This window comes from Bombina bombina, chromosome 7 (genome assembly GCF_027579735.1).
Source record: "Bombina bombina isolate aBomBom1 chromosome 7, aBomBom1.pri, whole genome shotgun sequence".
Taxonomy (NCBI): Eukaryota; Metazoa; Chordata; class Amphibia; order Anura; family Bombinatoridae; genus Bombina; species Bombina bombina.
In genome coordinates, this window is record NC_069505.1 from 239426323 (window position 1) to 239449401 (window position 23079).

General features: G+C 37.4%; 1 protein-coding gene across 1 annotated transcript in view; it reads left to right on the forward strand.

The window, feature by feature from the left end:
• LOC128636319 (receptor-type tyrosine-protein phosphatase beta) overlaps window positions 1-23079 on the forward strand; it is a 390099-nt gene that overhangs the window by 270141 nt on the left and 96879 nt on the right. Inside the window, exon 36 of the mRNA XM_053689349.1 lies at window positions 18942-19226. Within this exon, the coding sequence (XP_053545324.1) occupies window positions 18942-19226 (285 nt within the window). The remainder of the gene's footprint in view (window positions 1-18941; window positions 19227-23079) is intronic.

Here is a 23079-nt window from a genome sequence, read left to right on the forward strand (position 1 = left end):
TTTCCTACCTCAGTGATCTCCATGAAAAATGGGAAGAAATTTGAATGCCGATATCTGTCTGACGTTGAAAAATTCTGCCACATGCTGGCAATTCCGGTTCCAACCGGAGACATGGATGTGCCTCCGCAAAATTCAACGCTAGGAAGACCAGCCTATAAGTCACAGAGAACACCTGGAGTGACAAATCCATCAAGCCAACTTAAAAGGAAGCAGATCAGCCCTGTGGAATCTGACTTAATACAACCAGGCTGACCTCACAAGGATCTCATACCCCATACTCTACTATGGGCCTAGCCCGTCACATCTGGTTAAATTGGACATAACCTACCAAGGACAGATCTCCAGAGATTGACCCCCACTAGATACTCACAATAGGGGGCTAGAACTTTATGTAATGCCTTAACTACAGAACTATGTGGCAAGTATACCTCCTGTTAGTGCCCTCCGGCACTGTTGACAAGATGACTGTATGTATATCTAAACTGTTTAAGGTTGATGTTTTTATCCTTTTTTTTGTCTTAGGCTTATACCAATTGCAGTTCCTCTTGCCTATCACACTTTAACAAAATATATAGGTAAAGAAAGCTCCCATAGGACCACTTGCCTGATTTTAGAGGTCAATGAGCTAATTACCCACAGTTCTTGTTTATTTTATACTATTACCACTAGATGGATAAGGGCTATTAAGCTAGTATAATAGCTAGACAAAGAACCCGATAGTTTAAATTACCGTTGTTACACACTCAGCATTAGTATGAGAATACACACTCTTGAAATGTTTAATCAAGGCATAGGAAATTACCTCCTAATTAGAAAGGTCTTCGATAATTGTATGACATGTACCTAAGTTATAACTAACCTTTAATTTTAATTAATTGTTATTGTTATGTATTTGTTGAGCTGAATATAAGATGCGCAATGTGAGTAGCCACCAGGCTTGTTAACCAGCCTCACCTGTTGAAAGTTTTTCAAGTTTATATATTCTTTTACTAAGTACAATCATATATATACTATTGTCTGTGAAGCCGACAGACACTATATACCATTGAGTTTTGTCCTCTACTTATAACCTACTTAGACATTACTCTCCCCTCCAAGTTCCCTCCTTCTTCCCTCCTTTTCCCCTCATCCTCCTCACATCTGCTATAAGTAAACACTGAGCATAAACTCCTATATTCATCCACCTCGCCTATAGATCCCACACAGTAAGAATGAACACTGTGACTATAGCAAGCCAAAATGTAAAAGGATTCCTATCTGCTGAAAAACGCTCTATAGCATACTTTGACTTTTATAAGAAGGGCATTGAGGTAGCCATGTTACAAGAAACACACTTTAAGAGACGAAATGAACCCCGCTTAGCTACACGCTACTTTGACAAGCATTTCTTCAGCTCAGGGTTAAGTAGAAAAAATGGAGTATGCATATCAATCAAGCGCAATGTTCCCTTTGAATTAATGCAAAAACACTCAGACAAAGATGGGAGAATGTTAATTTTAGTAGGTTTGTGCTACGGCGCCTTAATCACCTTGGTCAATGTTTATGCCCCAAATAGACCCACACCCAGGTTCTATAAATCGGTCATAAATACCATTCTAGATGTTTCAAAAGGTCCCATCATCTTAGGAGGTGACCTCAACTTCACTATGCACCCTTCTCTAGATAACTCCACAGGGAAGTCATATCTCGGTAACAAAATTCTAAAAGCCAATTGTGCGGCCTTATGCTCAATTTCCCTGTTCGATACCTGGAGAATAGCACACCCCACACAAAGAGACTACACATTCTTTTCCCACCCACAACATTCTTACTCTAGACTGGACTACATTCTATGTAGCCAGACACTTTTAACTAACCTGGTACAGTCTAGAATATCACATACCCCATGGTCTGACCATAGCATGGTTCTATCTACCTTCCAGTGGTCTACTAAACCGATAAACACTTTTAACTGGAGACTAGATGAAACCATCCTGACGAATCAGGAAACGCTGGAAAAACTAACAGAAGCGACTGACGAATTTTTTCTTAATAATAAACCTGCAGACACATCTGCAAGAAACAATTGGGAAACGTACAAATGTTATATTAGGGGTTTCCTAATAAAACATACAGCTAAAATACGCAAGATGATGAAGGCCCAAGTAACATCTTTGACTGACACTTTAACCACAGCTGACAGGTTACATAAAACTGATCCGACCTCAACCCAAAAACTAGCAGATCTCGTCTCAGCCAGAGAAAGCCTAAATAAATTTTTAACTCAACAAGCCCACCTTAGGGCCTTAACTACTAAAGCCAAATTCTTTGCAGAAAGCAATAAAGCCGGGAGGCTTCTGGCGAGATCACTTAAAAAGCAAAAATATAATTCATTCATTAGATCTATTTCACACCCCTCTGGCAGGATGGTGAACAAACATGAAGAAATTGCCGAAACATTCGTATCCTACTACACTAAACTTTATAACATTAACCCCAACATAACCCAATATACTAGCAATAGTATAACAAGCTATCTTGCCACTTTAGAGACCCCTAGCATAACAGAGGATGATAGTCATGCCCTAGACGCCCCTATTACCACCCAAGAAATTCTCAATGCCATCAATGCACTCCCTAATGGAAAATCCCCTGGACCGGATGGGTTAACGGCTAAATTTTACCAACTATTCCGATCACAAATGTGCCCACCCCTGCATGCACTATTTACATCTATAGACAAAGGAGAAGCTTTTTCTAACTCCCTACTAGAAGCTACAATTACTGTAATCCCAAAGGCGGACAAGGTGGGCACCCTGGCGGGTAATTATAGACCCATATCTCTTTTAAATATAGATATAAAGATTTATGCTAAAATTTTGGCTAATCGCCTTAATATGATCCTACCAAAAATTATACATCCAGATCAAGTGGGATTTGTCAAGGGTAGAGAGGCTAAAGATAATACAATCCGAGTCCTGCATTCCTTACAAGCTTCGCATGATAACAAAACCCCCTTGGCGCTCTTATCAACTGACGCTGAAAAAGCCTTCGACAGGGTCAGCTGGCAATTCATGTGGGGGGCCCTGTCGAAATTTGGCTTCTCTAAAACCTTTATCGATAGAATACAAGCGTTATACTCTACCCCACAAGCCAGAGTACGAGTAAACGGAACTATATCCCACTCCTTTCCAATTACCAATGGAACCCGCCAAGGGTGCCCATTATCCCCACTATTGTTTGCTTTAACCATAGAGATCTTGGCTATTAAGATCAGAGATAACAAAGATATATTAGGCCTACCATTTAACCAAATTAATCAGAAATGTTTGCTATTTGCAGATGATGTGATTTTTACCTTACGATCCCCTTCTACCACTTTACCCGCCTTGTTACAAACCCTAAAAGAATATGGGCAGGTCTCTAACTTCTCCAATAATATGGAGAAGTCGGGAATCATGCTATTAAACTCCCCTAAAAGTGATATAGACTTTGTAACCCAGCAAACATCGTTCCAAATTGTTGATAAACTTAAATACCTAGGCCTACTGATCCCACACAATCACCAAGATTTATTTAGTATTAATTATCTAGGCCTCCAAAAATCAGTGAGTGCCCTACTGGAGGGATGGCACAGACAGGGTCACCTATCGTGGATGGGTAGAATTAACACTGTGAAAATGATGATAATACCAAAATACCTATTTCTATTCCAGACGCTGCCGATGGCCCTGCCGGTCTCATTCCTAAAAACCCAACAAAATATGATCAACTCATTCATATGGTCCTACAAAAAACCCAGAGTTGCCCAACAGACACTATATATGCATAAAGAAGATGGTGGGCTCAACGTCCCAAATCTCCTAAACTACTATAGGGCTGTCCACTTATCCCGAGTGATCTCGTGGTCCCATTCCGCTGACTCTGCCCTATGGGTACAAATTGAAAGCTCTCTCCTGGAGACCAGATCCATGAGAGACGTGGCGTGGCTGCCCAAATCTCAAAGACCTCAGCTAGCATACCGGAATAACTATGTTAGAGCCACCTTAGAGGTGTGGGACCACGTGATAACACACTTTGTAGGCATATCCACTTCTGTTTCCCCCCTCTCCCCACTATTGAATAATCAGATTTTCTTACAGAATTCCTTTTTCTCCCATGTGAACAAAGAGGAACATTTACACAACCTACCTATTTACCTACTAGTGGAATCAGGGAGGATCAAGGATAGATCAAAACTACAAGAGGAACTAGGGCCACCTTTTCATAGCTGGTACTCATACCTTCAAATAAGACACGCGCTTTCAGAGAACGCATTTAAAGCTAATATATTTAGATCACTGACTACTTTTGAGAAGCTATGTATAAACCCCGAGTGCAAAAAAGCTCATTTATCGCTAACTTATAAATTGCTAAGACGCATTTCCCCGGATCAACACCCCTCTTTCATTATGAAATGGGAATCAGAGATGATAGATAACTTCACTGAAGAAGAGTGGAGAAATAGCTTCAGAATGACACACTCTGTCTCAACCTCCCTGTTCATATCTGAACTGAATTATAAAATACTCACCCGGTGGTACTTAACACCCCAGCGCCTTAGATATATTTACCCCACTGCTTCACCAACCTGTTGGAGACGCTGTGGAGAACTGGGGACAATGACCCACATTTGGTGGGGGTGTCCCCTCTTATCAGAATTCTGGCGAAATATAGAGAGGTGTACTAATAAAATTTTAGGCTTGGAAATCACCTTGAACTCTAGAATTGTATTGCTTAACATGATCCCACCAATACACTGTATGTATCGCACGAAACTCCTCAAATTGATGTTAGCCTGTGCAAAGAGACTGATACCCAGACAGTGGAAGACGCAAAACATTCCAACACACACACAATGGGTAGTAGAAGTAGGACACGTACTGAAACTAGAAAAACAACATTATTATTATGTGGGAAAACGAGACCCTTTCAATGATATGTTCTTTATTTGGGAACAAGGCCTCTATAAACTAAAAGAAGACAGAGAAATCTAAAGCATAAAATAGAGACAATCTAGAATTCTACCTTCATTTCTGAACTCTACATACCCCTCTAGCACCCTACCTTTTCCTCCCCCCTGATCCTTTCCTCCCTCCCTCCCCCTCCCTACCCCACCGCCCAGTGTAAAGGGGACACTATTATAGGACAGCTTATCAACAACCAAAGATTGATTGTATTCTCTTTGAAATGTATGTTTTCCATACTATTTTATTTTCAGGATATATCACAGCCTTCTATAAATATACCACTGATCACTAATTTTCTGAAATTGTAATTATACAATGTTTCAAATGTTGAATGTAAACTTACCTTTTTTTTCATATGTATTGTGTTGAAACAAAAAATCAATAAAAACTATTGAATCAAAAAAAAAGAAAAAGAAAATAAGGGTATTTTTAATTTAAGTCAAGTGAAATTAAGCAATGAACAAGAAAAAATACTAAATTTAGGATTATCATATGCCCCTACAATTAGAATGAACAAGTTTAATACCCTTATTCATATAAAAAAAATTGTTAGGAATCTAACACTTAAAAGGTTTTTCATGAAAAACTCTTTGGAAAGACAGATGACATCTCAGCCTGAAAAAGCAGAGTATTTCCAACACACTAATCTCAAACCCAAATCAAAATTCTATCCTACCCATGGCAAAGGAAATTATTTGGAGACTTTTGAAAAAATAGTTTTAAATGAAATAAAAAAAATTAATCCTCCAAAACTTAGGAAGCATAACATAAATAAAAAAGAGAGAGAAATATTAAGCGGATTACAAACTAATTGTCAAATAACCATTAAGCCAGCGGACAAGGGTGGGGGGATAGTGATTATGGACACAGAGAAATATATAGGAGAGGCCTATAGACTTCTGAATGATGAGAAAACATACAAAATATTAACAAATAACCCAACCAGTAGATTCACCAGCATTTTGGAAAAACTTTTAATTGAGGGTAAAAAGGAGGGAGTCCTTAATGACAAAGAGTTTGCTTATCTAACCCCCAGCATCCTAAAATACCAATATTTTACTTTTTGCCAAAGGTTCACAAGTGTTTAATAAATCCCCCTGGGAGGTCAATAACCTCAGGGATCAATTCCATCCCAGCTAATTTATCCCAATATGTAGACAAATACTTGCAACCATATGTATCAAATTTGGAGTCCCATCTCAAGGATTCCACTCAGGTTTTGAATATTCTAAACTCTATTGAATGGGGGAAAACATGATATTGGCAACATGCAATGTGTCATCCCTGTACACCATAATAAAACATGAGCAAGGAATAAGTGCTGTGAAACATTTTTTAGAAACGGATGAAGATATGAGAGATGAACACAGGAGATTTATACTTTCCAGTAAAAAATACATATTAGAAAACAATTTCTTTTCGTTTGACAATAAATTTTTCCTTCAAGTGGAGGGGACCGCTATGGGTACGAGGTTTGCACCGAGTTATGCCAATTTGTTCATGGAAGTATGGGAAGAGAATTTCTTCAGGAATGGTGACCTCTGTGTAAACCTCATACTCTATAAACGGTATATAGATGACCTATTAATAGTATGGAAGGGATCAGAGATAGAGCTAATGAGATTATTTGAGGATATGAATAATATTAACTGCGGACTAAAGTTTGTATGTAACCATAGTAAAGATAAAATAGTCTTTCTTGATTTAGAGATTATGGTAATTGACAATAAATTGGTAACAAAGACACATGTAACAATCTAATACATGCTGACAGTTGTCACCTGAAAATATGGAAAGACAACATCCCTTATAGTCAGAATCTACGCATAAGAAAGAATTGCTCAAGAATTGAAGACTTTGAAAATCGAGTAGCAGTACTGGCAGATAAATTTAACATAAGAGGTTACAATGAAGAAAATATCAGTAAAGCCGTCGAAAAAGCTAAATCAACAGATAGGGAGAATCTATTAAAATATAAAATACAAGATAGAGTCAATGATAACACTATAAAAGTTCCATTTATAACCAACTATAATGCAGATTATAATTTCATTAAAAAAATCATTAATAAAAATTGGCACCTATTAAAGGAGGATAACATCATAGGGGAAAAACTGGCAGACAAACCCACATTTATATTTAGGAGAGCAAAAAAGTTTAAAACCTTGTTGGCCCCTAGTGAATTAACCCCTTAATGACAACTGACGTACCAGGTACGTCATGCATTAACAAGCAGTTAATGACAATGTACGTACCTGGTACGTCAGTTGTCTAACAGAGTGCTGGAAGCGATCACAAATGCTTCCAGCAGCTCTGAGGGTATTGCAGTGATGCCTCGATATGGAGGCATCCTGCAATACCACTTTACAAGCCTCCGATGCAGAGAGAGACACTCTGTGGCCCTCTCTGCACCGGTAGCGATAGTGCCGGGTGTGAGGGTGCGCGTGCGCGTGCACGATGCGCAAGTGTGCACATGCGTGCGCGTGCACGGTGCGCGCGTGCACGTGCACCCATTAGCCACACTGACACCAATGAATGAGGGCAGAAAGGGGAAAAAAAAGGGATTTTTTTAAAAAAAAATATAAAAGGATCTGGGAGGGGGTGGGGGTATTGTGGGGGGCTGCTACACTACAGAAATAGTTTTTTAAGTAAAAAATAAAATAAAAATACTTTTTGAGGGGTTTTTGGGGCCAAACTGGGTACTGGCAGACAGCTGCCAGTACCCAAGATGGCGGTAATTAGGTAGGGGAGAGGGTTAGAGAGCTGGAGGGGGGATCAGGGAGGTTGGGGCTAAGGCAGGGGTCCATCACAGCTAAAATACTTTATTATTTTTATTTTAAAAAAAAACAAAAAAACTCTTTTATTTAGTACTGGCAGACTTTCTGCCAGTACTTAAGATGGCGGGAACAATTGTGGGGTGGGGGAGGGAAGAGAGCTGTTTGGGAGGGATCAGGGGGTGGGATGTGTCAGGTGGGAGGCTGATCTCTAAAATTAACCCTGCAAGCTCCCTACAAGCTACCTAATTTAACCCCTTCACTGCTGGGCATAATTAACGTGTGGTGCGCAGCAGCATTTAGCGGCCTTCTAATTACCAAAAAGCAACGCCAAAGCCATATAAGTCTGCTATTTCTGAACAAAGGGGATCCCAGAGAAGCTTTTACAACAATTTCTGCCATAATTGCACAAGCTGTTTGTAAATAATTTCAGTGAGAAACCTAAAATTGTGAAAAATGTTAAGTTTTTTTTTTTATTTGCTCGCATTTGGCGGTGAAATGGTGGCATAAAATATACCAAAATGGGCCTAGATCAATACTTGGGGTTGTCTACTACACTACACTAAAGCTAAAATTAACCCTACAAGCTCCCTACAAGCTCCCTAATTAACCCCTTCACTCCTGGGCATAAAACACGTGTGGTGCGCAGCGGCATTTAGCGGCCTTCTAATTACCAAAAAGCAACCCCAAAGCCATATAAGTCTGCTATTTCTGAAAAAAGGGGATCCCAGAGAAGCATTTACAACCATTTGTGCCATAATTGCAGAAGCTGTTTGTAAATAATTTCAGTGGGAAACCTAAAGTTTGTGACAAATTTTGTGAAAAAGTTAACTTTTTTTTTTTTTGATCGCATTTGGCGGTGAAATGGTGGCATGAAATATACCAAAATGGGCCTAGATCAATACTTTGGGTTGTCTTCTAAAAAAAAATATATACATGTCAAGGGATATTCAGGTATTCCTTACAGATATCAGGGTTCCAATGTAACTAGCGCTAATTTTGAAAAAAAGTGGTTTGGAAATAGCGAAGTGCTACTTGTATTTATTGCCCCATAAATTGCAAAAAAAGCAAAGAACGTGTAAACATTGCGTATTTCTAAACTCAGGACAAAATTTAGAAACTATTTAGCATGGGTGTTTTTTGGTGGTTGTAGATGTGTAACATATTTTGGTGGTCAAAGTTAGAAAAAGTGTGTTTTTTTCCATTTTTTCCTCATATTTTATTATTTTTTTTTAGTAAATAATAAGACATGATGAAAATAATGGTATCTTTAGAAAGTCCATTTAATGGCGAGAAAAACGGTATATAATATGTGTGGGTACAGTAAATGAGTAAGAGGGAAATTACAGCTAAACACAAACACTGCAGAAATGTAAAAATAGCCATTGTCATTAAGGGTAAGAAAATTGAAAAATGGTCCGGTCATTAAGGGGTTAAAACACAATAGAACAACTAAGAATCAAGTAGACATGGGGGGAGGAAAAATAGCTGTTTTTTTTCCATGTTACACATGCAAAGCGTGTAAACATAGTTCCAAAATAAAAAATATTAAAATTAACAACTCAGCTGATGACTTTACTATAAATGAAACAATTAGATGCACACAAAAAAATGTTATCTATTTATTAAAATGTACCTGTAATCTGTTCTATTTCAGTGAGACCAAGAGATGTCTCAGAGATAGAATAAGAGAGCATTTGCTATGTATAGAAAAAGAAAAAGAGGATACGTTTTTGTATAAACATTTTAAGGAATCACATCATGGTAACAGTAAGGATTTAAGCTATTGGGGGATTTAAACAATTAAGGGTCACTGGAGAGGAGGCAATATAGAAAAAAGCCTTCTTATAAAAGAAGCAGAATTGATTTACAAATTTGACACTTTATATCCTAGAGGTCCTAATTCAGAATTGGACCTCTCACCTTTTTTATTTGAATAATATGACACTGACACACTAAGTAACATTAATCCACACCCTCAATGCACATTGTAATTATTAAGTTGCAATTTAGTCATTTAGACAAGTTTCACTCCTATTAGTATTTTTTGAACTTTTTAATTTTTAAATTTTTTATATTTTTTTCTTTTTCTCTTTGCTGCATATACAATAAAGTTGATATATGTTGATATTTAGATATATAGTATAGCCTAAATCCCCTTTCTACAATATAATTACCACTATTGATATGTGTTGTATACTCAGATGGAGAAACATATATAAAGAACTTAGACACATCAAGGTGATAAATATATACCATCCTAAATAATGCTAATACTGGAAAGTTGCATTTGAATTCACCTATACCTCCTTAAAGAAAAATAGGCAAATACCACCTTAAGGAAAATGGATAAAAAATCAATTGGAACTTTTCAACCAATCACAAATAAGGACACCCTTTATAAAGTATTTTTCACATGCCACTACCATCTTGATAAAGCCCATTGAAGGGCAAAATGCGTCATTGTGTGGCACTGTGATATACAGACATTACTCTTAATGTATATTTTATGGTCTATAGACTTTTTCATATAACCCGGGTTATTGATTTTATTCACTGTATATCTACTATCAAAGTTCAAGTTTGAGCTGAATTTGGAAGGGTTAACATATACCCACTACATACTCCAATCCTGCGTGCATAGCACTAAGTGCAGGTTTCTTACGTCTTTTGGCAAATCATCACAGCAGCTGAGAACAGCTGATCACCTTCAGGGAATCACCATCTGTTTGCTCCTATGCAACGAAGAACAACCGGTGATGTCAGATGCTGAGAGTCACACGATACTATCCGCTCGAGGAGAGATACTGAGTAGGAAGGAGAAAAACATCACCTCTGCAAGATCGGGTAATACACCCGTTTCACGTAAGGGCAATATACCTTTCCACCTGACGAAAATACAGGTACCTCTTTTATAAAACACAATACTAAGTGTGTTTGGCTGGAACATTTACACAGTAAAGGTATTACCTCTCATATTGAGTATAATATACAGCGTATTTGTATGTGGATTTTTAATAAGCCGCTCTATCTCTGACAGAGATTTACACCTATCACAGCAAGAGTTTATCCACACTGGTAACTTTTAATTAACATCGGAGAAACATTGTGCCTTAAATATTTGTCTACAACTATTAGGATTGAGGTATATATTTCAAGTCTGCACATCCACGTTATTTCTAAGTGTCTATTTTCCAGGACGGACATTGCTGAACTTTTATAGTATATAATCTGTTATATTGATTATGAATGTCACATATGTATTTTAACAATTGAGAATATTGATTTTATTGTTTGTTATAAGGAGACGTCCCTTATCATATTTTTTATGATAACCCCTTTCTTATTTTTATAAATAAATATCTGTTATAATCTATAGTGGTGATATCTTTGGCCTACGGATGCCCTCTCTATATATAGTTTTTTAACTTTATATTGCCTGTTTTTAGACAAATTTGTAGGGATATTGTCTTTTAGGGAGGTGTTTGATATCTATTTTCTAGCGCACACCTAATACTGTTTTTCTAGGCTCTCTACCTTTCCGTTAATAAAGGCTTCTTCAAATTCTCGCAATTAATAATTTTCATCCCTTAGCTGTCCTAATTGTCTTTCTTGTCCTGCCATTTGGCTAGACATCTCACAGCTCAAATACATTAGGATCGGACAAGTTTTGAAAATTATTTCGTCACGCCCTCTAAATTCCGTGCATTTACTAAGCTTCAGTAAAATTTGGTCTAATTCACCATCTTCAACCCACATATCTTTAACTAAATCTTTGGCCTTAGCTTTAAACCCCTTAATATACGTGTATACATCATCTCCAATATCAAGTCTTGTTATGAGGTGGTTCATGGCTTCGAATTTAAGAGTTCCTGCCTGAACCATTTCATGAACAGAGGATCTTGGGGAGGGCACATTTTCATCATATACAGAAACGCTAGCGTTGCTTTTTGTTGAGGACATAGCTATTTTTGTATGGTATTTAATAAGATAAAAACGCTTGTTTCATTTCTAAGAAATCACTGTTTGCACAATATAATTTTGTTATTAAAATACAAATTTACTACACAAAATAATATCACTGTGAAAAATATTGCTGATTGTCAGCCGTGCCTCCAAGGTGTTGTATATTTTAGATTACAATATTAATTATGACTATTTTGGCAGTAACCTCCAACGAGTTAATATATATATATATATATATATATATATATATATATATATATATATATATATATATATATATATATGTTACAAAATAATTTACTATAGTCTCATCGGTAATCTCCCATATACTTCTATTATTTTTCAATAGTTCTAATCAGGTGATATCTTTTTAAACACAGTGAATTATGTTTGTGGAGTAAAGAGGATTCAGTTTGGAAAAATATATACTGATGCAATATGAAGTAAAATATGCTATGACACTTTGCTTTGATTGTAGAGGTACAAATCTAACAGTGAAATCTATTACAAAATAAAGTGAACCAGCATGGACCAATTATGCAGTATATGTTACTAACAAACGGTTATTTAATATAATCTTAGCCAAATGTTATCATTAAAATTATATCCGGATACTTAGCAATTTATAGCAATTAATCAGATTTAAAGGTTTGACTATAGCCAATAATCAATTTAACAAAGATACAATAAAGCTTTTGATGCCTCAACAGATCTCAGCCTTGGAGAATACAATACAAATAAAATTAAATATATTTAAACATAATGCCCAGGGTCTTCCTTACAATAAACTAATTTAAATGAACACAATTTATGACAAGATTTCTTTTATTATTTGGTGAATTAGATTCATAGACAAATATAGCCTTGCCTATGGGGGTAAGTACATAAAAAAAAAATTGGGCCTATAATTATATAATGCCTTTCTTAATATGGACTTTAAATGCCACAACTATTTAAATATAATTATAGACTTTTTATACTTCCCCAAATGTTTGCTCTCCAAGCCTTTAGTGATCTCTGGTCAGCAGTCTGTTCCCTCTGTACCCAGTCCCAAAAAGTATTTTAGTCCAACAGGAAAAACAAACAAAGTTCCAAGGATACCAAAAATCTAGAGTTGGTGTTGCCAGGATTCAGAGAAAAAATAGACAAAGCTTCCAGCTTGATTTCATGCAGACAAGGTTTTTTTTCTTGGTGTTCAGTGGCCCAATTTATCCTGAACTACAACTCTGCCCTAATCTCTAAAAGCCATTCACTGAGGTGTTAGGATCTGTACCCTGTGATTTGACGAATACTAATTAACTTTTTGGGACAATGCAGCTAATGGTAAACATAGCTGGCTGTAGTTTTGCTAACTGGCCACAAGATGGTGCTGGTGAATGATGCTATAAAAGTGAACTAATTATTACATTTTTTTTGTTCAGCATTAATTTATCATATATCATATATATATATATATATATGCATATATATCATACATATTCATATATGCATATACACAAGACATACATACATATATATATATTTAATATTTTTGTTTAACTAAACTGTACCAGTTTAAAAATGAAATCCTTATGATTTAATTTAGACACTTATTTATACATAAGGCATATATATATAAATATAATTGTCTTATGTGGGCATCTCATATATAAATGTATGTTACAGATGAGGCATAATTAATTATATAGGCCTAGATTTAGAGTTCGGCGGTAGCCGTCAAAACCAGCGTTAGAGGCTCCTAACGCTGGTTTTGGGCGCCCGCTGGTATTTGGAGTCAGTGATTAAAGGGTCTAACGCTCACTTTACAGCCGCGACTTTTCCATACCGCAGATCCCCCTACGCCATTTGCGTAGCCTATCTTTTCAATGGGATCTTCCTAACGCCGGTATTTAGAGTCGTTTCTGCAGTGAGCATTAGAGCTCTAACGACAAGATTCCAGCCGCCTGAAAATAGCAGGAGTTAAGAGCTTTCTGGCTAACGCCGGTTTATAAAGCTCTTAACTACTGTACCCTAAAGTACACTAACACCCATAAACTACCTATGTACCCCTAAACCGAGGTCCCCCCACATCGCCGCCACTCGATTAAAAATTTTAACCCCTAATCTGCCGACCGCCACCTACGTTATACTTATGTACCCCTAATCTGCTGCCCCTAACACCGCCGACCCCTGTATTATATCTATTAACCCCTAACTTGCCCCCCACAACGTCGCCGCAAGCTACTTAAAATAATTAACCCCTAATCTTCCGACCGCAAATCGCCGCCACCTACGTTATCCCTATGTACCCCTAATCTGCTACCCCTAACATCGCCGACCCCTATGTTATATTTATTAACCCCTAATCTGCCCCCCACAACGTCGCCGACACCTACCTACACTTATTAACCCCTAATCTGCCGAGCGGACCTGAGCGCTACTATAATAAAGTTATTAACCCCTAATCCGCCTCACTAACCCTATCATAAATAGTATTAACCCCTAATCTGCCCTCCCTAACATCGCCGACACCTACCTTCAATTATTAACCCCTAATCTGCCGACCGGAGCTCACCGCTATTCTAATAAATGTATTAACCCCTAAAGCTAAGTCTAACCCTAACACTAACACCCCCCTAAGTTAAATATAATTTTTATCTAACGAAATAAATTAACTCTTATTAAATAAATAATTCCTATTTAAAGCTAAATACTTACCTGTAAAATAAATCCTAATATAGCTACAATATAAATTATAATTATATTATAGCTATTTTAGGATTAATATTTATTTTACAGGCAACTTTGTAATTATTTTAACCAGGTACAATAGCTATTAAATAGTTAAGAACTATTTAATAGTTACCTAGTTAAAATAATAACAAATTTACCTGTAAAATAAATCCTAACCTAAGATATAATTAAACCTAACACTACCCTATCAATAAAATAATTAAATAAACTACCTACAATTACCTACAATTAACCTAACACTACACTATCAATAAATTAATTAAACACAATTGCTACAAATAAATAAAATTAAATAAACTATCTAAAGTACAAAAAATAAAAAAGAACTAAGTTACAGAAAATAATAAAATATTTACAAAGATAAGAAAAATATTACAACAATTTTAAACTAATTACACCTACTCTAAGCCCCCTAATAAAATAACAAAGCCCCCCAAAATAAAAAATTCCCTACCCTATTCTAAAATACAAATATTACAAGCTCTTTTACCTTACCAGCCCTGAACAGGGCCCTTTGCGGGGCATGCCCCAAGAATTTCAGCTCTTTTGCCTGTAAAAAAAAACATACAATACCCCCCCCCAACATTACAACCCACCACCCACATACCCCTAATCTAACCCAAACCCCCCTTAAATAAACCTAACACTACCCCCCTGATGATCTTCCTACCTTGTCTTCACCATGCCAGGTTCACCGATCCGTCCTGGCTCCAAGATCTTCATCCAACCCAAGCGGGGGCTAGACATCCACTGAAGAAGTCCAGAAGAGGGTCCAAAGTCTTCCTCCTATCCGGCAAGAAGAGGACATCCGGACCGGCAAACATCTTCTCCAAGCGGCATCTTCTATCTTCTTCCATCCGATGACGACCGGCTCCATCTTGAAGACCTCCAGCGCGGATCCATCCTCTTCTTCCGACGACTAGACGACGAATGACGGTTCCTTTAAGGGACGTCATCCAAGATGGCGTCCCTCGAATTCCGATTGGCTGATAGGATTCTATCAGCCAATCGGAATTAAGGTAGGAATTTTCTGATTGGCTGATGGAATCAGCCAATCAGAATATAGTTCAATCCGATTGGCTGATCCAATCAGCCAATCAGATTGAGCTCGCATTCTATTGGCTGTTCCGATCAGCCAATAGAATGCGAGCTCAATCTGATTGGCTGATTGGATCAGCCAATCGGATTGAACTTGATTCTGATTGGCTGATTCCATCAGCCAATCAGAAAATTCCTACCTTAATTCCGATTGGCTGATAGAATCCTATCAGCCAATCGGAATTCGAGGGACGCCATCTTGGATGACGTCCCTTAAAGGAACCGTCATTCGTCGTCTAGTCGTCGGAAGAAGAGGATGGATCCGCGCTGGAGGTCTTCAAGATGGAGCCGGTCGTCATCGGATGGAAGAAGATAGAAGATGCCGCTTGGAGAAGATGTTTGCCGGTCCGGATGTCCTCTTCTTGCCGGATAGGAGGAAGACTTTGGACCCTCTTCTGGACTTCTTCAGTGGATGTCTAGCCCCCGCTTGGGTTGGATGAAGATCTTGGAGCCAGGACGGATCGGTGAACCTGGCATGGTGAAGACAAGGTAGGAAGATCATCAGGGGGGTAGTGTTAGGTTTATTTAAGGGGGGTTTGGGTTAGATTAGGGGTATGTGGGTGGTGGGTTGTAATGTTGGGGGGGGGTATTGTATGTTTTTTTTTACAGGCAAAAGAGCTGAAATTCTTGGGGCATGCCCCGCAAAGGGCCCTGTTCAGGGCTGGTAAGGTAAAAGAGCTTGTAATATTTGTATTTTAGAATAGGGTAGGGAATTTTTTATTTTGGGGGGCTTTGTTATTTTATTAGGGGGCTTAGAGTAGGTGTAATTAGTTTAAAATTGTTGTAATATTTTTCTTATCTTTGTAAATATTTTATTATTTTCTGTAACTTAGTTCTTTTTTATTTTTTGTACTTTAGATAGTTTATTTAATTTTATTTATTTGTAGCAATTGTGTTTAATTAATTTATTGATAGTGTAGTGTTAGGTTAATTGTAGGTAATTGTAGGTAGTTTATTTAATTATTTTATTGATAGGGTAGTGTTAGGTTTAATTATATCTTAGGTTAGGATTTATTTTACAGGTAAATTTGTTATTATTTTAACTAGGTAACTATTAAATAGTTATTAACTATTTAATAGCTATTGTACCTGGTTAAAATAATTACAAAGTTGCCTGTAAAATAAATATTAATCCTAAAATAGCTATAATATAATTATAATTTATATTGTAGCTATATTAGGATTTATTTTACAGGTAAGTATTTAGCTTTAAATAGGAATCATTTATTTAATAAGAGTTAATTTATTTCGTTAGATAAAAATTATATTTAACTTAGGGGGGTGTTAGTGTTAGGGTTAGACTTAGCTTTAGGGGTTAATACATTTATTAGAATAGCGGTGAGCTCCGGTCGGCAGATTAGGGGTTAATAATTGAAGGTAGGTGTCGGCGATGTTAGGGAGGGCAGATTAGGGGTTAATACTATTTATGATAGGGTTAGTGAGGCGGATTAGGGGTTAATAACTTTATTATAGTAGCGCTCAGGTCCGCTCGGCAGATTAGGGGTTAATAAGTGTAGGCAGGTGTCGGCGACGTTGTGGGGGGCAGATTAGGGGTTAATAAATATAACATAGGGGTCGGCGATGTTAGGGCAGCAGATTAGGGGTACATAGGGATAACGTAGGTGGCGGCGGTTTACGGAGCGGCAGATTAGGGGTTAAAAGTGTAATGCAGGGGTCAGCGATAGCGGGGGCGGCAGATTAGGAGTTAATAAGTGTAAGGTTAGGGGTGTTTAGACTCGGGGTACATGTTAGAGTGTTAGGTGCAGACGTAGGAAGTGTTTCCCCATAGGAAACAATGGGGCTGCGTTAGGAGCTGAACGCTGCTTTTTTGCAGGTGTTAGGTTTTTTTTCAGCTCAAACAGCCCCATTGTTTCCTATGGGAGAATCGTGCACGAGCACGTTTTTGATGCCGGCCGCGTCCGTAAGCAACTCTGGTATCGAGAGTTGCATTTGCGGTAAAAATGCTCTACGCTCCTTTTTTGGAGCCTAACGCAGCATTTGTTTGAACTCTCGATACCAGAGTTAAATTTATGGTGCGGCCAGAAAAAAACCCGCGGAGCGTTAACAGCCCTTTTACCGCCGAACTCTAAATCTAGGCCATAGTATTTTACAATAGTTTCTCATTATACGTATAATTTAGTCTGGCTTAACTCCTCAATGCATGGTGATGTCTGGGAATATGATTTGGTCAGGTAATCAGTACATATATATTTATATACACTACATAAATGTACAAGTCACACACACATATATAAATATATATATCTATATATATGTGTGTGTATATATATATATATATATATGTATGTATGTATGTATGTATATATATATATATATATATATATATATAGATATATATATATATATATATATATATATATATATATATGCACATATGCACATATATATATATATATATATATATATATATATATATATATATATATATATATATATATATATATACATAGATACACAGGCATATATATATTCATATCATACATGTCATTTCATATACTTAATACCATATTTAACTTATCTATACATATAGTTATTTTAAAATAATATGATTCTTGTACACCCATAATGCAATACTGGTCATTTTTACATGTCCTTTCCTTACACATTTAATTTCTCATACATTTAGATACCAGATTATATTATTTATCACAATTTTATGTGCCAATTCTTATATACACCATTCTAATCTTTAATTTCTTATAAAGGTTGCTACAGTTCATATTAGGGAGTGTCATTTAGAATAGTAGGTACCTCATTAACATATGAATGAGGGCTCATGAGTTTGTAAGTTTATTCACAATAGTTTCTAGACAATTGGACTCCATCTTTTGAGTTGGAACACAGTTCTCTCTGTTCTGTGTTTACAAAACTGCAGGGTTCTTCCTGGCCAACTCGTAATCTTTGGACACATGTGATCCAAGATAATTTACATTGTTATCTTATGAGTCATGGACAAATGTTTAATTTCCATTGAATTGTGTCTATAAGATAAGGTCCCAACAACAATTTTTAGCTTTCATTAAATTGTGTCTCTGTTCTGTTTACAAAGCCCCCAGGTGATTTCCTGTTAAAAGGTAGATCCTGGACACATGCTTTTGTTATCTTCTAATTCATGGGGGTGTGTTAAATTCTAGCCAAATGTCCTTGTTCAATTAGAATGCTATCAAAAAGTGATTTTAAATAAATTTCCTGTACCAAATTAATTCTTTTTATAATTTGATAAAATAATTCTTTTGATATAGATAGTTCCCCGCAGATTATGTAACACTATTTAGAGTGCTCTTTTAAAAAAGTTTCAGTCTAGTTGATAATGTTTATTCTTGTGTTTGTTTAATAACATTTTAATTTCTCTTTTTCCAAGTTCCAGAGGCCGTACCTTCATTTAACTGTAGAAACGAACTTGCGCAGCCGATCCTTATCTTTGAATGGCAGTGCCCTAATGGTTTATTTGACCAGTTTGAACTTATAGTGGGTACAGAGACAACTTCAATAAATGCAATCGTTCAAAGTAACTGCATTTCTGGAAACCTGAATTTAAATTTGACAAACTTAAAATATTATACTGACTATACTGTAAACATTACAACTATATCCAATCAGAAAAGGAGCTTCACTGTGATAAAATCCTGCAAGACTGCAATAACAAGTAAGGAAATATGTTTTACTGTCATTATGCACTATAAGGATTATGTAGAACAAATAAGAAAATAGCTCTGGGGGATTGATTGTTTTTTATCATTTCAAGTACTAAGGGATTGTAGTAGTCAAGTCCATTTGCTGAGAGAAACAGCTCATTGTATTATAGTAGTAGCTAAGCTAAAATAGTAATTTTCTTACTTCTCTAAGGTTAACTTTGAGCCATGAAAGTTTGAAATGTTTTGTCTGATGTAAAGTAATGAAAAAGTTCCTGTTAGGGAGACACTGGGTGCACCTAAGTCCAGCGGAATCCTGTGCTGTCCATTGATTATTACATGTAATTGCCACTTTTCACATATGAACTTTGCAGCAAGATAACATAACAGCCTGTATGCACTGGTGTACAGACAGTGTTACTAAGCAGCTTAACCCCACTTGGTGGCTTTGAGTAGCGGATGATGCTTGGAAACCTTGAGAGCACTTTTGACTCCCTGGTTACACCCGTCCTGAGGCTCCTTTCAGCCGGTATTCACTTGGAGCTGCTCCTGCTCAACAAGCCACTTTCTCTCACGGCCACACGGATCCTCCGCAACATCATTTTGGGCAGTCCAAACTCTGCGCCGGGTGATGACGTCACTCACGGTGGCAGGCTTTAGGGGGTATAGCACTCACCGGTCCTTCGCTGTACAAGGTAACTCCAGATAGCAGCAGTTCTATAGGGATAGTGTCAGGTCCGGATAAAGGCCAAAGATTCAACAGGAACAAACTTGAGGAGCATTGGATAGTAGACAAATAAAACTTGACTTTTATTTAATATAAATTTAAAAACATGCAGCATACACTGGTGCCTATATTGTTAAGGGAACAGCTTACGTGTTTCAGCTTCTTGCCATACTCATAGCTGGCTGCCAGCTATGCGTATGGCAAGACCCCAAAATGCATAAGCTGTTCCCTTAACGATATGGGCACCAGTGTATGCTGCACATTTTTAAATTTATACTAAATAAAAGTCAAGTTTTATTTATCTACTATCGATGCTCCTCAAGTTTGTTCCTGTTGATGTAAAGTAATACCAGCTTCTGTTTTTCAAACATACTTTCCGTTTATGTTTTACATAAGCTCCTCCCCCAGTTTACATTCTCTTACCCCCTCAAACGCTTGCAATCAACCACAACCCACATAGCCATAAATTTAGCTAATTCTCCCGTTACAGAGGAAGACGTTTCTGCACTTATACTGCGCTCTTACCTTACTACCTGTCCCCTTGACACTATCCCCTCACAGCTACTCCCCTGCCTCTCTTCTACCCTTACCCCTATACTCACACACATTTTCAACCTCTCCCTCAGCACCGGTATACTTCCTTCATCTCTGAAACATGCACTGGTCACACCTATCCTCAAAAAACCTTCTCTTGATCCAACATCCCAACCAAACTACCGCCCTATATCCCTACTCCCTCTTGCTGCAATGCTTCTCGAAAAGCTAGTATATGCATGCCTATCCAATTTCCTTACATTAAACTCCCTCCTTGACCCACTGCAATCTCGATTTCGTCCCCATCACTCCACAGAGACAGCAATTGTTAAGGTAACCAATGACCTACTTACAGCAAAATCAAAAGGCCACTTCTCTCTGCTTATCCTCCTTGATCTGTCCGCAGCCTTTGACACTGTTGACCACCCTCTTTTGCTCAAAACCCTCCAATCCTTCAGCATGTGTGACACAGCTCTCTCGTGGTTCTCTTCCTACCTCTCAAACCATATATTTAGTGTAGCCTTCTCTGGGGCCTCCTCTACCCCGTCACTACTTTCTGTTGGGGTACCGCAAGGCTCTGTCCTTGGTCCCCTTCTCTTCTCAAGCTACACATCATTATTAGGTTCCCTAATAAAGTCCCACAGGTTCCAATATCATTTGTATGCCAACGACACCCAAATCTACTTCTCTGCACCAGACCTATCTCCTTCCTTGCTAACCCGTGTCACAAACTGTCTTTCTCACATATCTTCCTGGATGTCCTCTCTCTACCTCAAGCTAAATCTCTCCAAAACTGAGCTCCTTAATTTCCCCCCCTTCTTCCAAAATTTCCACCCCCAATCTCTCTATAACTGTCGACAACTCCATCATTACCCCTACCCAGCATGCCTGATGTCTTGGGGTCACACTTGACTCATATCTTTCTTTCACTCCTTACATTCAGTCCTTGGCTAAATCCTCCCACTTCCACCTTTATCTCAGACCTTGTCTCCAGATACTCTCCCTCCTGTCCCCTTATCTCTGCTCATGACCTCCTACTCTCCTCCTCTCTTGTTACCTCCTCACACTCCCATTTACAGGACTTCACCAGACTGACTCATCTTGTGGAACTCTCTGTCTCGCTCTACAAGACTCTCCCCTAGTTTTGAAAGCTTCCAATTCTCCCTAAAGACTCTACTGTTCAGGGATGCATACAACCTACACTAACCATTCTTTATACCAGTTCCTCTCCACCATTGCTATCCCCTTGAACCCCCTTAGCATGTAAGCCTAAGAACCATGCTTTTTGTAGATCACTTTCTTTAGAGCTGACTACAACAGTGCAACTCTTGGCAGGTCCCACTACCCGTCTGATCCCTATAAATGTTTCCTTGTATTCCGCCTATGTTTATAGCGCTGCAGAATCTGTTTGCGCTCTACAAATAACCTATAATAACAATAATAATAATCAATGGAAGCTGAAATGTTTAAATTATAATCAGTTTCCATTGAACTCATTAAAGGGACATAATACTCATATGCTAAATAACTTGAAAGTGCTGCAGCATAACTGCAAAAAACTGACTAGAAAATATCACAACATTTCTATGTAAAAAATGAAGATATTTTACCTCAAAATTTCTTCAGTTCACCAATAAACAGTTATACTTCAGCTGCTGTCCAGCAGCAAGTTGGAAAAAAAAAAAAAAAAAGTACAATATCCAATCAGCATCAGCAGTGCTGAGGTCATGCTTTGCCTTTGCTGTGATCTCATGAGATATATGGGGATGACCGTAGATGAATGTCACACATAAAAATGAGGATTTACTGTGCATAGTGAAGAAAGGGTTTACATGAAAAAAGTGTTCCTGTAACCTTAAAGGGACAGTCAAGTCAAAAAAAAACTTTCATGATACAAATAGGGCATGGCATTTTGAACAACTTTCCTATTTACTTTTATCACCAATTTTGCGTTTTTCTCTTGGTATTCTTAGTTGAAAGCTAAATCTAGGAGGTTCATATGCTAATTTCTTAGACCTTGAAGGCTGCCTCTAAGGGTGTTAGTTCATGTGTTTCATATAGATAACATTGATCTCATGCACGTAAATTTACAGAGTGAGCACTGATTGGCTAAAATACAAGTCTGTCAAAAGAACTGAAATAAAGGGGCAGTCTGCAGAGGCTTAGATACAAGGTAATCACAGAGGTAAAACGTGTATTATTATAACTGTTTTAGTTAAGCAAAACTGGGGAATGGGTAATTAAAGGATTATCTATCTTTTAAAACAACATACATTCTGGTGTTGACCGTCCCTTTAAGATGTGTGAATGGGCTAGTGTTTGTGTCAGTTTTGTGGAGACCTCCTTTGTGTAGATTTTCAATTAAAAACTCTTTGCTTCAGGTTTTTAACAATTGAAACGATATAGCTTTGTTATCACTTGAGAAACTTGGCTCCCAATTTGGTCAGAAAGTAAAATATGTGTTTTAGAGCAAATCGTCAATAGATTGTGATAGAGGCCAATATGTCAACCAAGTGTAAATGTTTAAAAAAAATAGCACCTTGTTTAATACAATTATTTTCAATATCCAAATTCCACCCATTCCTTGCTTTATTTGCAGGAGCCCA